Raw genomic sequence first — 18413 nt, 5'->3', positions numbered from 1 at the left:
ATGTGAGGGTGGAGGCGTGGCAAACAGCTAACCCGGCCAGGAGAAGGTATAACAATGTAAAACAAAATTAGAATTCAGTTTTGTGTAAAGTTACATTAAACGTATGTTTGAGTGTGTCTGTATATATTGATCCAAGTTAATTTAAATTTGTTTGTTCTGGTTACGAGTGCGTTGTCGTGGAAAGTCCCCCCTTTTTCAGAGGGTTGGAACTAATTAATTTGTTTTTAGTTCATTTCAATGGGAAACGTTCGTTCAAGAAGATCGACAAACGAGCTTAGTCCCGGAACGAATTAAGCTCGTATGTAGAGGTACCACTGTTCTACTTATACTACTTATTTATTATGTTAACCACTTATTTATCCATTACTATTTATTGATTATTTATTGATCATTACTATACATTTTGCATGGCAACACGCTCGTAACATAACATAAACACATTTAAATGAACTTGGATTACGATGCAGACACAGTCAAAATAAGTTTGATCTAACCTTACACTAAACTTAATTCTATTTTTTTTTACATTTGTATACCTTTCTTCTCCCGGGTTGGCTCTGTTTGCTCCGCCTCCACCCTGAGTTTCAGATGCAACCTATCGATGGTAGTTTGCTTTTGTATTCCCTTGTCCTCACAATAGGATAACGCACGACCACTTGCCAACGAGTAGTATATATAACTCTCGTATTAGCGATCGCCTCACCATTCGCAATGACTAACGGGGAAAAAACACTGAAAAAATGCAACACTCCGCCCAGTGCTCGCAGAGACATTACAAGAGGGAGTTGCTGGGAGCGAGACAGTGCCCATGATGTTCTTATGAGCAGCCTCTCGCATCCGCTGTCTGCTCGTATATCAAAATATGTCTCGTATCTCAAGATAAATATTTGCCTGAAATTTTACTCATATCTCAAATTTCTCGTATGTCGGGCCAATTGTATGTCGAGGTACCACTGTATATTGATTATCTATGTGTTTATTTGTTTGTTGTTGAGTCTATAGACTCAGCGTGTGGTGTGCTCTGAACAACTTAGTCTCCAAAACCATGGAACTCATTCTGGACTTCAGACGGAACATGGATGCTCCGCTCTGTTGATCTCACTTAGATTACTTATGTATTTTTTTTTATTGATTATTTATTTGTCTGCTTGTTATTGTTATTTGTGCACTACATGCTGAAAGCTTTAAATCTCATTATAAAGTAAAACTTTCAAATCAATTAAATTCAATACAACAAGACCCAATGCATAGAAAAATGTTCACAAGCAACGTAGGAGGGCTGCATGGGGGAAGGGGGACAGCATCTGGGGGATTGTGTATTGTCATAGTTTTTCTGAACTTCTTCAATAATATTTCCATTACATAAAAAATCCCCTGCTTCTTTCATAATGAAATTTATTGGTGAGATCAATATGAGGAAAGCAGATACAGCACTGGCATTCCGTGTGCATGATTATTAAAAGCATATCACATCATGTATTATTTGTTAAGCCATATGATATAGTACATAGCATAAATAGTGACTGATGAACATTTAATACTTTACTTTAATACTTTAATTTCATGATTAGATTGCAGCTGCTATTATTTTAGAAATATTTTATATAATATTATTGGTTTAATGTATTTAAGCATGGCTTGATTGTGGTATGAACACTGTGGGACATTGTCCCTAGCTTTGCTCGTTAGTTGGAACATTCATTTAAATAAAAGTGAGCAATGGATGCTGTGCCAAAAAATAAACGGCGGTGGATAATTGAAAATGCATAATATATCAACTCAATACTGACAATTAGACAAATGTAACAAGCAAAAATACAGAACTGAAGCATATATTCTGATACAATTCCCTTTTTTTAAACTGTAAAGAATATTATTTTCTTCTCAACACTTCTAGTGTATTCAAGAGGTATGGATCCAGCCTAAAGAGCACCTCAGTTATGTCTACTGGAGAAAAGGTCACACAATTGACTGATGATTATGAACCAACACCTCAGATATATTGGAAATATTTTTCAAAGTGAGCATGTTGATGCATATCCTTCTCTGACCATGCAGAAGCATCCAGAAATGTTTAATTTTGCAATGTTTCAAGGTGTAACATTTTATCAAGAACACAGGGAGATGAGTGACTCATGGTGTTGTGCAAGAATATTCAGCTAAAATGTGAGTAGGTCCAGTTTTACAGTTTTTTGTGTTGAACCAAATGTCTAAAAGATTGTAATATTCAAATAACCACTTGTGTACAAATTGTCACTTCATCAAAAATTCAGTAAAGGCAAATTATTCCAGTAAATGTTATTGGAGGACTCCTTTTTAATTTTAAACAATCCACATACAAAAACTAAAACGAGATGGAATAGAATTTAAACTAAGAGAACAAATGGCCAAAAAATATTTTAAAAAATACAAAATGATTGGGGGTGGCCCGGTGGAGCGAGTGGTTAGCGCGTTGGCCTCACAGCTCTGGGGTCCTGAGTTCAAATTCCGTGTCAGTCCACCTATGTGGAGTTTGCATGTTCTCTAATAATAATCAGACATAGGCTTTGTCATCATCATTGACTCGACAAAAGCCTAATTGTCATCATACCCAGCGACGAAATGACGAAATTGGTAGTGCTTCTCCACAAAGTGAGCTTTCCCGGCAAAAGGCCCAAATAAGTGATAATTTCAGACTCGTTGGCACTCTGCCGTGATGGATACATCGCATCACCCCCTGAGCGCAACCAAATCCCGGCGACTGCAGAAAAGTTTGCCTCGCAGATGCCAACAACAAAAAAAGGATCATTTTCCTCTCACTGTCTTCTCACTTACCTTCAGTCAGCCAGCAGGAGACAGATCACCGCGCAACATCCTTCATGTTACCTCACCCACAGAAGGGATTGTGTCTCGTGCTACCGCAAGTTCAGAGTCCTGATGGCCGTGGGAAAAAACTGTCCTTAAGCCTATTGGATTGGATTGGATTGGATAACTTTATTCATCCCGTATTCGGGAAATTTCGTTGTTCCAGTGGCAAGAGGGTGAGGATGCAGGGATAGGAAAGGCATTTTAGACATAAAAAGATAGGTAATAGATAGGTAATAAGTAGGTCAAGAAATAAATACATGAATAAATATATAATTAAATAAGCGTGTTGCTTAGGACATATATACATACATACATACACATAAATGTACATGCATGCATACGGTAGGTCTTAACACAGCCATTTTTTTGTTAAAGAGCCTGACAGCTGATGGGAGGAAGGATCTGCGGAAGCGCTCCTTCCTGCAATGAGGGTGCCGCAGTCTATTGCTAAAGGAGCTTCGGAGGGACTCCACAGACTCATGCAGGGGGTGGGAGGTGCTGTCCATGATGGACATCATCCTGCTCAGCATCCTCCGCTCTCCCACTTCCTCCACAGAGTCCAAAGGACAGCCCAGAACAGAGCTGGCCCTCCTGACCAGCTTATTCAGCCTGTTCCTGTCCCTCTCCGTGCTCCCGCATCCCCAACAAAGCACTGCATAAAACACTGCAGAGGCCACCACAGTGTCGTAGAAAGTCCTCAGCAGTGTCCTGCACACTCCAAAGGACCGTAGACTCCTCAGTAGGTAGAGGCGGCTCTGGCCCCTTTTGTACAGGGCATCTGTGTTTGTGGACCAGTCTAGTTTGTTGTTGAGGTGAACACCCAGGTACTTAAAATTCTCCACGATTTCAATGTCTGTACCCTGGATGTTCACCTGAGTGGTCTGTTGAGGATTCCTCTGAAAATCGATGACCATTTCCTTTGTCTTACTGGTGTTGATGTAGAGGTGGTTTTGCCTACACCAGTCAACAAAGGCTGTGATGACTCCCCTGTACTCCAGGTCGTTCCCGTCCGTCACTCGTCCAACAATAGCGGTGTCGTCAGAGAACTTCTGGAGGTGGCAGGTGTCTGTATTATGTTTAAAGTCCGATGTGTAGAGGGAGAAGAGGAGTGGAGAGAGCACTGTGCCTTGTGGGGCCCCCGTGCTGCAAGCTACCACATCAGACGTACAGTCCTGGAGTCTCACATATTGTGGTCTGTCAGTGAGGAAGTCGATGATCCATGCGGCTAGGTGGTTCCTTACTCCAGCCTCTTCCAGTTTCCCTCTCAGTAGAACCGGCTGAATGGTGTTGAAGGCACTGGAGAGGTCAAAAAACATCATTCTCAGCGTGCTTCCCGCGTTCTCCAGGTGTGAAAGAGACCTGTGCATCAGGTAGGTGGTAGCATCTTCCACACCAATGCCTGGACGATAGGCGAACTGCAGAGGGTCCAGCTCTGCATTCATCAGGGGGCTGAGGTGATTGAGGATGATTCTCTCCAATGTCTTGATCAGGTGAGAGGTTAATGCTACCGGCCTGAAGTGGTTTGGCTCCCTGGGGTACGCAGTCTTAGGAACTGGGACCACGCAGGAAGTTTTCCACAAGGTGGGGACCTTCTGCAGACTGAGGCTGAGGTTGAAAATATGCAGAATCACTATACCAAGCTGATCCGCACACTCTCTCAGTAGTCTGGAGCTGAGGCCGTCTGGACCGGTAGCCTTCCTTGCCTCGATCTTCTTGAGCTGTTTTATCACCTGATCGACAGTAATGCAGAGACCGGTGGAAGAGGGGGAGGAAGAGGAGGAGGAGGAGAACGAGGGGGGAGCGTTGCTTCTGGTCTGGGGGGTCAGGGGAGTGGGGGCAGGACTGAATCTGTTAAAGAACTGATTCAGTTCATTGGCCCACTCCCTGCCGCCAGACTCCGGGTCTCTCTCGCTGTTGCCTCCATGGCCCGAAATAGTCCTCAAGCTCCTCCAGACCTCTTTGGTGTTGCCTCTCTGGAGTTGGTTCTCCAGCTTCCTCCTGTAGATGGTCTTACCCCTCCTTATCTCTCTCTTCAGCTCCTTCTGGACCATTTTCAGGCTCTCTTTCTCCCCAGACCTAAAAGCCCTCTTCTTGTTCAGGAGGGCCCTTAGATCCCTGGTGACCCACGGCTTATTGTTGGAGAAACAACGGACCTTCTTGGAGGGTACAATGTTCTCAACACAAGTTAATATAATCTGTGATGCAGTGGGTCAAGCTGTCAATGTCATTACAATGTGAATTGCACAGCACCTCCCAGTCAGTGGTCTCAAAACAGTCCCTCAGTACCATGCTGGTCTCCTCGGTCCATCTTTGTATGATCCTCGTGGTAGGTTTTATTTTCCTCACCATAGGGATGTAGGTGGGGATCAGATGGACCAGGTTGTGGTCTGAGCGGCCCAGTGGGGGGAGGGGGACTGAGCTGTATGCCTCCTTTGTGTTGGCATACAGCAGGTCCAGAGTTTTTTGTTCCCTGGTGTGGCACTTCACAAACTGAGTGAAGGTGGGGAGAGTAGAAGCCAAGGGAGCATGGTTAAAGTCACCAGAGATAAGAAGGAGAGACTGGGGGTGTGACGTTTGCAGCCGGGACACAGTGGCGTGAAGCAGCTCGCGGGCGACCGTACTTTGTGAGACCTGTAGCATCTGCCAGAGGGCAGCAGCTGGAACAGGTTGTGATCAGGGTGGTATGGGTCCCCGGCTCTGCTGAGGTAGCGAGGGCTGGCAATATCTTCCAGTGAGGGCAGAGAGCAGCCGACGATCTTCTGGGCAGTGTTAATCACTCTCTGCATGGCCTTTTTGTCTGCTGCCGTGCTTCCAGCGCACCACACTGTAATGCAGTATGCCAGGATGCTCTCCACAGTGGCTCTATAGAAGGTTACCAGAAGCTTAGTGTCCAAGTTGTTCCTCCTGAGTACCCTGAAGAAATTGAGTCGTTTTGGGGCCTTCTTCACTACTGCCGTGGTGTTTGTAGACCGGGAGAGCTTATCCATGACGTGGACCCCCAGGAATTGAAAAGAACTGGACTCTGTCTACACATACTCCAATTATGAGGAGTGGGGCCAGATCTGTGCTGTGTTTGCGAAAGTCCAGGATTATTTCTTTAGTTTTCGTGGTGTTCAGTGTGAGATTGTTCACCGAGCACCACAAAGATAGTTTGTTGACCTCATCTCTGTAGGCCGACGCATCCCCTCCTGAGATGAGTCCGACCACAGTGGTGTCATCGGCAAATTTGATGATGGAGTTAGACTGGTGGGTTGGTGTACAGTCGTATGTGTACAGGGAGTACAGAAGAGGACTCAGCCTTGAGGGCAGCCAGTGCTCAGTGTAATGAAGGAAGAGAGGTGGGGATCAAGTCTAACAGTTTGTGGTCAGTTGGTTAAGAAGTTCTTTATCCAGCAGATGGAAGAGGATAGTCCAAGGTGGGAGAGTTTGTCAGCCAGAATGTCCGGTATTATAGTGTTGAAGGCTGAGCTATAGTCAATGAAAAGCATCCTCACGTAATTCCCATGGTGCTCCAGGTGTCTCAGTGCTGTGTATAGAGCTATGGCGATAGCGTCCTCAGTGGACCTGTTTGCTCTATGAGCAAACTGGTCAGGGTCAACTGAGGGAGGGATTGTATTACTGATATGGCGGGCAACCAACTTTTCAAAGCACTTCATGATCACAGGCGTGAGTGCAACAGGCCTACCGGGCCTGTGTGAGTTTACTCTGGGTACTCTGGTTTCCTCCCACATTCCAAAAACATGCATGGTAGGCTGATTGGACAATCTAAATTGCCCCTAGGTATGGGTGTGAGTGTGCATGGTTGTTCGTCTCCTTATGCCCTGCGATCGGCTGGCGACCGATTCAGGGTGTCCCCCGCCTCTGGCCCGGAGCCAGCTGGGATAGGCTACAGCACCCCCGCGACGAGGATAAAGCGGTTCAGAAAATGAGATGAGACAAAGTCCTAGTGTAGTGGCAGGCAAAAGAAGAACATTTAAACTCCATACAAGAAAACCGGAGGCCAGGATTGAACCTTTTCAAAAACATGGTGTAAAAATTGTCTACTGTTGAAGGCCAGACAGCATGATGCAAATCTTCCTTTTTCTGAACAATAACAATATCTGATATAATCCCATAATAATTCAGATATTGCATTAATATACTATGAGCACGTGTGCAGTGCAGTTAGTTTATGGGAGTTCCCTCATGTGATAACTGAGAACTTCCAGGGTTCAGGGAAGAGACTCTTGTTTATGGATTTGCTTACAATCCTAGTTAATTGAGCTATGGGAGATTCTTTGTGTTATTTCAGAAATGTTACATCCATATTAAACACATCTTTTGCTCTGGAGGTTTTGAGACCAGATACCGCTTTCTCAACTTTTGACTGCAAAACTATGTTCAGATTAAGAATGGGTTCATTGGTGTTTAGTGGTTGTGGTGGGTGATATTCTTTTTGATGGATGCTAGCCGTGAGTTCTTGAATTGAGTCTACAACATAATCATTTAAAGTCGTAGCTATGTCCTTTGGATCACTGATTGTTTTCTTCTTCAATTGTAGTTATTTTACTTGTTTGTGCTTTGAAGTATTTGCTGCCAGTTTTTTAATATTTTCCAGCTCTCTTTGAGTTTGACAGCACATATTAGTGAACATATTTATATTCATTTAATGAACATATATATGTAAATATGTAAGATTGTAGCCGAGGGATAATTTCCATATTTACTCCCTTGTATAAGTTGAAGATCAACGATGACACATGCTAATTATGTTTAATTTGATTCTGCAATTTCCTATATTTCTTTGTTTCTTAGAGAAGTAAATGTCTCATCTCATTTTCTGAACCGCTTTATCCTTATTAGCGGGATGCTGGAGTCTATCCCAGCTGATTCCAGGCCAGGGGCAGGGGACACCCTCTGGATCGGTGGCCAGCTGATCACAGGGCACAAGGAGACGGACAACCATGAACACTCAGCCATACCTAGGTGCAATTTAGACTGTCCAATCAGCCTACCATGCATGTTTTTGGAATGTGGGAGGAAACTGGAGTACCCAGAGGAAACCCACGCAGGCTCGGGAGAACATACAAACTCTACACAGGTGGACGTGACCTTCATTTGAACCCAGGACCTCAGAGCTGTGAGGCCGACGCGCTGACCACTCCCTCCACTGGGCCACCCGAAGTAAATGTGTCTGTCATTAATCCTTTTTGTTTTGAGAGAATGTATAGTTTCTTCGTTAATTCCTGCATGTTGTCATTTAACCATGGGACCTGGGAAGCGCCGATCGCTCTTCCATCTTATTGGGGAGAGATCTCACGTTCCCCACGATAATAGATGGAATGCTTCGTCTGAAGCGTTGCTTCTTCTCCCGGTACTTTCGTCCAGCTCTGCACCCACTTCTCTTTTTCTTTGACTCCGCAAGGATTTCCAGGGGCACCGAGGTGTTGCTCTTTTTGTTGCATTGTTCACAGCTGATCACGAGTGCGACAGCAGAGGCATGGTTTAATGGTTCCCAAAATGTCCAGAACTAGCAGAAAGTAACTAAGCTAATAGAACAATGACTTCCTCTCATACGCGACGGGTGGAGACGAGTCGTAAGTCATAAAAACATTAAAGTAAATAGTATAAAGTACAAAGTAAAGGATAAAGGAAATTATTAAGAAATATTCAAATGTAATAAAAAAAGAGTCCGGCTAACGGACACATAAATCACTCCGAGACTCACCCATTGCTGGTTCATCATGAAGAGGTTTAAGTCTGGCAAAGGGGCGAGTAGGCTCAGTTAAGAGACGTGTAGCCTCAGTCAACTTTCCGAGTTTAGTTAATCGGCCTGGTCTACAACCTCTGCTTCACTTCCTATTCCGACCCCGACATCTTCATTGCTCAGATCTGACAATAATCCACGGTGGTGCTGCCGATCTCGCTATCTCTTTCGGTATATTGTGCACGTGATGGAAGTCGTTAGAAACCGTAGTTACATGCCGGAGATCGATATTTAATAAATACATGCAGCTGTATTTGATGTTAAAGTCCGGTATTAACGAACAATAACAAAAAAAGTAGGGAAAGTTTAATGCTGCATGCATTTTGTTATGTAACACTTATGGACAAATATAGTTTTTCTTTAAAATTTGGAGGGTCTCGTGCACTCATTGATTTTCTGAAGCGGGGGACACCCTCATTTGGTGGCCAGCCGATCGCAGGGCACAAGCACAAGGAGACGGTCAAGCATTCACACAAACACTGAGACCTATGGGTAATTTAGCGTGTCCAATCAGCCTACCATGGATGTTTTTGGAATGTGGGAGGAAACCAAAGTATCCGGAGGAAAACCCCCACAGGCCCAGGGAACATACAAACTCCACACAGGTGGAACGACCTGGATTTGAACTCAGGACCCCAGAGCTGTGAGGCCGATGCATTAACCAGTCATCCGCCGGGCCGCTTGTCACGTGCACCTGTCATCGCAAATACTTAATTTGTCCCTTGCTCATAGAAGATTGCAGTAAAATATTTTGCCCAGACAACAGAATGTTCACCAAGTCTAACCAAAATTATTTCTTGAAATGCTTAATCCACTCAGCTCTCATCGTTTAATCAGACAAAATGTTATAAAGGCTCAAATCCGGAAACATTTGTGTTGTAGCCCTTTCCTATGCAACTTGTATTAAATATTGTTTTATAAAACTGATAGGAAGGTTGGAAAAATAAAATAAAACGCTGGCAATAATGAAACTACATGGATGAGGCCGCTGCACATGGGAAAAAAAGCCAATTAGCGGGAGATTAAACTGGGATTGAGACAGTGTTCTGGAGTCTTTGTGTAACATAGCTAAAAGAGATTCTGAAAATCTGCTCAGCTGCTCACAAGGGTGACGGGGCGAGCTGCAACCTATCCCAACACACTGACACAAAATGCTATGATTCTACTGGGACTAGAGCTGGGCGATAAAACGATAACGATAATTATCGGGAAATATTTTTGTCAACGATAATATTAAAAATGTTTGATAAAAAGTCAATAATTTTCAACTGTAATTCTACCACCTGACCACCACAGAGAACGGGGGCGCTGTTGCGACATGGACACCAGTTCCAGACCAACGCTCAAGAATAGAAGAGGATGACGAGGAAACATGTTTTTAGTATGTTAGCAATAGACGCTAACACGGAGCATGAACAAAAAACAAGCACTTACTTTCATATTTGAATAAGGAGGAAAGTAATGTATTTACTTAATCACAGAAGTTTGAAATTTCAAATTTGAAAAAAAAGATGTGATAGTTATTGCTATAATTGCCCATGTCGAGTGATATTTTTTTTGTTGTGAATTTTTTTTTGTCATATCCCCCAGCTCTAACTGGAATAATTAAATAATTTAGAGGTGTTGCTGCTGTACACTCGTTTGCAAAATGTTTTAGAGTTGAAGATCGCGGCTTGATAAAGGGAACATAACTACAGCAGAGATATAATACAAATGCCACCATAGAATCGTTGAATCGGTATTGCACCCGTAGTAATGCATACTCTTTAAAAGTCTGTCATAGTAAAGAAGGAGCTGACAGGCAAAGCTCTCTATCTATTGGTTGATCTATATTTCGACCCTCACTCATGGTCATGAAGTCTGGGTTGTGACTGAAGGGTGTCTGAACTCTGTTACAGACAGGGTGAAAAGCTGATAATGATGATGATGTAGACATACACTAGTATGCTGTATATCAATGTGATTTACTCATGCTAAAAACTAATCCATCTCAAGTACTCTATTATGTGAGCGCTGAGAATCATTTTTTTCACCCACCCCAATAGTAATGGACTTTTCCTGCAAGATGAGCTTCAATTTCACCTCGCATGCTGACACTAGGCTGGTGGAGCTTCAGGGGGATGCTTTGCCTTTTTCCATTCCATCCTCAACTTGTTTGATTTCAAATCATGCGGAGAGCGCTTATAGTGATGCATTCTGCTACTGTGTGGGTCACTGCCCCATGGAAATGATACACCAAGTGGGGGCATTATTCTCCTTTGACTCATTTCAAAAAATGATGGAGGTGAATGCACTTTTTGCCTGTCAGTTATGCCAGATGACTGCCTCAAGAGCATGAAAAAACACTTTTACTACATCGCCAAATGTCTGTAGTTACGAAAAAAGAACACATAATCTGCTTCAGCTCCTAGGATGTACCCTCCAAGCAAGCAGCAAGAAAAAGCCTACCAGCATTGCAAATGAAGCTCTGACATTCAACAGAAAGGCTAACTCAGGTTCCACTACAGCAACCACACATCATTCCCTGAGTGTAGCTGTGTTCCAAGGAATAAAAAAGACAGAAATAAGGGTCACCCTCTCGTCTGTCACCATAATTGCTCTGTGCTACCTGAAGGTGACAACCGATGGCAGCAACCTGTCACTGGCACCATTTCACAAGATTCATTTATCTTCCCCTCACCATATGCGCTCATCAGCGTTCCTGCTGACTCAATGTGCTGCTGGAGATTAAATCTTATAATGAGCACGGATAAAAAGTCTTATCTCCTTGCTGTCTTTATTTTTACAACTCTGAAATAAATTAATTGTAAAGCGGAAAGAGTCCACATATCAAGAACCAGCATCCTTACTATACTACTCTCTTTCCCATAGTCCAAAATTAAAATGGCATTAAAATCCAACGAAAATCTCTTTTCCACTAGGAAGGTATGGCAAACTACAGTGTTGTACCTTTTTCAATATAGAAAAAAAATGTCCTTTGAATTTACTGCATAAAGCCTTCATGAAAGATTTCACTGAATAGTTGCAATCTTATCCCAAATGCAAAAAGATGCTTATGTGATCTGAGAATACATGATTGTAATTAAACCCATATATGACCATTTAAAACACTGAGGCCACACTAACTCCTAATGCACCTTTGCTTTTTTATCTTAATGCTTATAAGTAGAATATGTTATCGTAATTATCAGGTGATTAAAAACAATACATAAATGAAATATCTCCTAATTGCATACAAATTTGCGAACACGTACTATAGCATGACAAAATTAGTTATTGTTAGGGATTTGCTAGAAAACTAACAAAAATGAAACACTTTAAAGTTAAATTAACCACTGTGTCTTGAGAGAATCAACTTTCTTTCAAAAATGAAACATACTTTCAAAGTTAAATAAACCACTGTCTTCAGAGAATCAACTTTCTTGATCTAGCGATCAATAGAAATATATTGGATGTAATTTACCCACTATAACATGATGCAAAGGGTAAAGACAATGCAAATTACTGGCATTCAATGATTTGAACTGTAAAGAAAACCACGCTTTTGTCAATCATACAGGATGTATATTTAAAATTGACAATAATAATAATAATATTAATAATGAAATGTGTCACAAGTAGACCTGGGCGAGAAAATGATAATGGTGATAATCAAACATTTTTGTCCACAATAATAATAACAACCTTGGATACATACAAACTGCAATTTCACAACCCGAACACCACAAGAGGTGCTGATGTGACGTGAATGCTAGTTCCAGACAAATGTTCAATCGACGAAGAAAAGGGTGAGGAACAGCTAGGCAGAGTTAGAAATAAAGCTGTGCACACAGAGTATGGATTTAAAAGGATTATAACACCCAAAATGAGCGGTTATGAGATGCAGGACAGCATTGAGCCTATACACTAAAAGATCCAACTGAAGTCTCCCCATAGTTTATTTTTATTTTTTTAATGCCTCTTAAATACCTGTGCACAAACAGAAGCCTTTTGAACAACACATTTTGACCCACTCTCCTCATTTGAGGACAGCCTTTAATTATTTTCTAACTTGATATCAAGGAGTGTCCCCATTTCATGCAAATTTTATGAAAATGTTGCAAACATTGGATCGGATTGGATTGGATTGGCTAACTTTATTTATCCCGTATTCGGGAAATTTCATTGTCACAGGAGCAAGAGGGTGACAATGCAGATATAGGAAAGACATTTTAGACATAAATAGATAGGTAATAAGTAAGTTAATAAATAAATAAATACATGAATAATAGTTGATTATTTTATTTATTTCATATTGCACAGTAACTTTTGGTTTGAAAGTAAATTTATAAAAGTAAAACATTTCTGAGCTGCCTCGTGGAGTAGAAGTACACCCGCCTAATCTCGGCTTGGAAAGGCGCAGGCTCAAATCCCGCTGGTGATGGTCTGATTGTGAGTGCGTGTGGTGATGCTCTGTGTGCCCTATGATGGATTGGCGACCAGTCTAGGGTGTAGTCTGCTTTTCGTCAAAAATCAGTTTGGTTAAGCTACAGCAACCCCCACAGCCCTTTCGAGGATGCGCGATATGGAAAATGAATGAATGAAAAATTCATTACTTTTCACCGTGTAAGGGGGGGGTTCTTATCTGTATTGCCCAACAGAACAACAAAAACACTATAATCTTTCATTCATTCATCTTCCGGACCATGCCGGTGCCTATTCCATGACTAAAGGAAGACTTGTACAACATAGACTGGTCGTCAATCAGTCATAGGGCACACAGGGAGACAAAGGACCATCCGCGCTCACAATGTTACTGCCACCTGCGGAAACCGAGCCCCCGCCTGCCGGCACTGAAGTCAGATGAGTGAACCTCTACAAAAGAACAACAAAAACACTTTATAAGCTTTCATTCATTCATCGTCCATACCACGCCAGAGCCTATCCCATGACTTCAGGCTAAAGACAGACTAGTACAACATAGACTGGTCGTTATTCAGTCGTAGGGCACAGAGAGAGACAAACGACCATCCGCGCTCATAATGATACTGCAACTGGCGGGAATTGAGCCTGCGGCTGCCGGCACGAAGTCAGGTGCGTGAACCTCTACACCACGCGTAGGCTTACAAAAACACTTTTAAAAATCTTATTTTTTAATCTCTTTTCTTAAAGTAAAGTCACATGTTTGCTTTCATAACTGAATAACAAGGAAAGTAACGTATTTAGTTATTCACAGAAGTTTGAAGTATCGTGATAAATATCGATATCAACTGATGTATGTATATATATATATATATATATATATATATATATATATATATATATATATATATATATATATAAATATATATATGGTGTATGTTTTGCCATGCCTGGCTGCGTGTATTAGTGCGGTGCGCCTTGTGTGTGTAAAATACAGAAATAGCACTTGTTACTGAGACTGCGCCTTTAAATGCGGTGCGCCATTTAGTCATGAAAATATGGTATATATATATATATATATATATATATATATATATATATATATATATATATATATATATATATATATTTTTTAATTTTATTTTTTTATTATTTTTTTTTTTCATGATAACTTTATTTTTTCTACATATTACCCAGGCCTTGTCACAGGTAATGTTACATTGTGTTACATTGTAGACAGATAAATACTAACAGCCTTTAAAATCAAATAGATGTCTATGCTTCTCCAAAGATTACCTCCTTTCAGTACAGCAGTTTTTACCTTGATGGCATTGGAGGCAATCTGAATGTGATGCAGCTTGCGCAGAGTAGTCTCCCTGTCAATGAAGTAGGATGCGGCCAGCTGGTGTAGAGCTTCCAGGCTGACAGTCGATGAATTACTTGAGTAATCGCTCACTTCTCCTTTTTTACTGAGCTTTCTCTTGTCAACAAATATTGTCAACGCTTCTTCTCCTGCAAAATAACAAGATTTTTTTTTCTTACTGAAATTGTGCAAACAAGCAATTTGTGATTGCATGGCAAGCTACTATATATTGTGGATGACACCGACATACAAAATACGAAGAGTGCTATAATAAGTGATAATCTAACGCAAAGGGTGCTTCATTCATTTAAATCAAGAGGCTCCAACTCCGGTCCTCGAGGACCCCTATCCAGTCTGTTTTCCATATCTTCCTCCACCAACACACCTGAATCAAATAAGCAGGATAGTGATCAATCTCCCGAACAGCTTGCTGATTAGTTGATCATTTGATTCAGGTGTGGTAGAGGTAGAGATATATGGAAAACAAACTGGATAGGGGCCCTCGGGGACCGGAGTTAGAGACCCTTGATTTAAATATTGCCCAGTGCAAGTCTTCCCAAGCAATGGGACATATGTTCTTCCTTGAAAGAAAAAGATCCTCTTGGATGAGCTTACTGCGCGATGGGAAGAGGGGGTTCGAGAAGGCATTTGGGAAAAAAAATCTGAGGGCTCAAGGGATGGGGTATAGAACCAGAGATAGAAAGACTAGCAAAAATAAATAAATAAATCACTCAAGTAAAAGTACTGTGACCTTGTTGAAATTTTAAAACGAAGAAAATTTACTGGTGTATCCATTGAAGTAAATGTAAAAGATAGCTAGATGAAGATGTAACAATTTAGCAAAACAGTTTTTTTTAAAAATCTGTTATTTTTCTTTCTTTTTCCGCTAGATGGGGCGCGAGAGCCTGTTCTATTGGCCTGTAGTCACACAAAAAATATCTCAAGTAGAATGGAATCAATTGTTTGGTTAATCTGATGATGATGAATCGGACTTTGAATTTTTAAAAATATATTATGATTATGATTTAGACTTGAAGGATTCAAAATTGTAAATTCCATTTGAGATTTGTGTTCATACCAGGAGTTTGTTTTACCAGGTTTCCGTACCATATGTTGTGAATCAATGTTTTGTTATGGCGACATGTGTGCCAATTACCAGTACCGCTGCAATCATTGGTGTGAGCTGAGAAAAAGTGAAAAAAAATGTATACCAATTTTTCGTTACAAATATTACATATATATTCCACTTGCGAATTTCAGCTTGAAGGGCGCAAATCTTGACGCCACGAAGTGGTGAAGGTTGACAGCATACTCTCTTTCCATGAAATGTTTGGATTTTTTAAATAGTCATAATCAATTAAAACAATTGCTTTTTTGTTATTTGCAACACTGTTTTAACAGTGGACTAAATGTGAAGTAATGTAAATTTACAATGATAAATCGACCCCATTTCAGGAGTACCCTTGTCCAATTTCCGGAGTGAATGTAATTCATGCAAAATCGATATAAAATGTAAAAAAGGAACGTAGGACAATTTAAATTAAACTGTTATCATCATGTTTTTTCATTAATTAAAATATTGTGTTTTTGCAAAATATGGAGAGTATAGCATAATGAAAATAAGTTTATCTTTGTGTTTGGGTCCTTTTACGTGCATTTTACAGTCAGTAATTCCACCATGTCTGACGCTAAAGTCACACTTGTGCAATGTGCAAATGTTGGTCCTTTTTCAACATGGGATATTTTGTCGAATATGAACCAATAAATCCTGATGTCGCACAAGACATTTGTCAGAACTTGTAACTCGGATTATTTACAATGCACTCGTGTTACCGAATTCATCTGGTTTACAGTGCAGTTGAATCAAATGTGGAAGTAAGATGCGTCAGCCGTAGCGATGGTGTGAATTTTGAGGCATTTAAATTGGAAATGTGGTACTTTTTTCGAAATGTCTGCAAAATAAATTAAAGTGACATTTTTTTTTATTTCCGGAGTTTAGGGAGGTTGTCTGGAGTCCTGGAGTTTGCGTTGCTTGTCCAGGTAAACTCCAGAAATTCCAGAGAAGTTGGGAGCTCTGTGAAATGTGTCTGAGCACCCATATACAGCATGGTATGAGCACAAAATGCAGTACTTGATCCACTTTACTTTGGTTGCCTTCGCTGTTTATCATATTTGCCAGGATAATGCAGTGTTAATGCCCATGAGTAACGTTTCTTCCCACTTGAGTCCGGCTGCTGAAGAGCAACCTCTTGTAATGGCAAATATAATCATTCATTTCATTAGCTCATCTTCGTTTTGTTTGCCAGTATTTGTTTTTTAATGTGTTAGCTATCCATTAAGAGCCACACAGGCATTTTTCTGGCAGCAGTCCAATCTAAACTCCTTACTCGCTTCATTTCATACCACTAAGTACTGACCAAAAGCCAAGATTCTGATGTGGCTGGTCAACCTGTATTGTGTATACAGCAGTGGCGGGCCGTCAGGGCCTTCAATGCCTTCTCTGCTGGCCTAAGAAATATCTGAACCATATTATATTTTGTCCATCAATACTTATTATTCCAAATGGTCTGTTAGCTTCCTTTCATTGCTTTTCCCCCTGGTTGCACTGCTTCCAGATGTGTGTTTTCATATTGAAGCATTTAACCAATCACATTTCAGCCATTATTTGTTGCCAGATCAGATCTGCCTCAAAGCCTTCACAATCAGTTCTTGCGGGCTCTGCTGCATTAAACTAGACTGTTGCTTTTAACCAATCAGATTTCGAGTTTGCAACCCCACAATGATTTTTCATAGGCGTTAGCATTTTGCTGGCTGGGACATGTCATTGCTTTCACAAACTATGATTGGCTAGTAGGCGGGCCAAAGCAGTACCCGAGGCAGCCGAGATCGCAAACTCCACCCACTATGGCCGACAGAAGCAGAAGCAAAAACAAATTGATTCTGTTTGCTCACAAAGCTATTTTCCAGATGGACTTTTCCAGAAAAAATAGGACATCATTAAGAAAGGGCTGTCAACTCCGAAGCTAGCAAGCCTGTTACAGCCGGGAAAATGGTGTGTGGGGCACTTTCAGCGCGCTAACTTAGCTCCACAAGCAAATAGTATATTGTTGTGTTGATTTAATGCTATTTTCAAAACTGACTATGCCGGAAATATAACAGGACAGGCTCGACTTTCATCATTAGCTTCGATGGCGATAGGAAAGAAGGAAGAAAGAAAGGAGGATGGATATTGTGTAAAAATGATTTTTGCTGAGTAAAATTACAAATATGGCTATATTCCTAAATAATATTTCAATTGTGGGCCAAGTTCTGATATCTGAAAAGCTCCAGTGTTTGTATTTAATCACAAAATGCTGCTAAGAAGTGGATTTTACCCCAGTTTAATTTTTGGCGTTTCACCATTGACGTCCATCGCTGTCTTTTCCTGGGAAAAATCACCCCCCTGGCCTGGTTGTAATGTCTCAAAAGCTCCAGTATTTGTATTCAATCAATAAATGATGCTAGGAAGTGGATTTTACCTAATTTTAGTGCATTTTTTGTCATTTCACGTATGGACGTATCAACGTTCATCGCTGTCTTTTTACCGGGGAAATGATACTCCGGGCCCGGTTCTGATGTCTAAAAAGCTCCAGTATTTGTATTTAATCAATAAATGCTGTTTTCGGCTGGATTTTACCCCATTTTCGGGCAATGTTTGCCCGTACGCCATTGACGTTCATCGCTGTCTTTTCCTGAGAAAATCACCCCCTGGCCTGGTTTTAATGTCTGAAAAGCTCCAGTATTTGTATTTAATCATGAAATGCTGCTAGGAAGTGGATTTTAGCCCATTTTTGTGCATTAATTTATTGATTTTTTTAATGTGTCGCAGCTGTAGCTGCAGTAGAGGTTTTATAGCCATAAAATAGTTTTTGAGGGTTGGATTGATACGTTGAAGGCGCTACCAGAAAATGCACCGCCCGCCACTGGTATACAGTCAACAACGAGTCAACAAGTTTAACAACGATAATCTTTTAAAAGAGAAGTCTCATGCTTAAAGTAATTAAGTGTTTCATGAAG

The 18413-nt window shown here is 41.1% G+C and overlaps 1 protein-coding gene across 3 annotated transcripts in view; it reads right to left on the bottom strand.

The window, feature by feature from the left end:
• LOC144069345 (BMP/retinoic acid-inducible neural-specific protein 3-like) overlaps positions 1-18413 on the bottom strand; it is an 84757-nt gene that overhangs the window by 28677 nt on the left and 37667 nt on the right. For all 3 annotated transcript variants that reach the window (XM_077594667.1, XM_077594668.1, XM_077594670.1), the window contains one exon: positions 14316-14506. In XM_077594667.1, coding sequence (XP_077450793.1) covers positions 14316-14506 — 191 coding nt within the window. The remainder of the gene's footprint in view (positions 1-14315; positions 14507-18413) is intronic.

Source organism: Stigmatopora argus, chromosome 24 (assembly GCF_051989625.1).
Source record: "Stigmatopora argus isolate UIUO_Sarg chromosome 24, RoL_Sarg_1.0, whole genome shotgun sequence".
Taxonomy (NCBI): Eukaryota; Metazoa; Chordata; class Actinopteri; order Syngnathiformes; family Syngnathidae; genus Stigmatopora; species Stigmatopora argus.
Note: the sequence above shows the minus strand (reverse complement) of the source record. Positions and strands in the feature narration are given on the sequence as shown.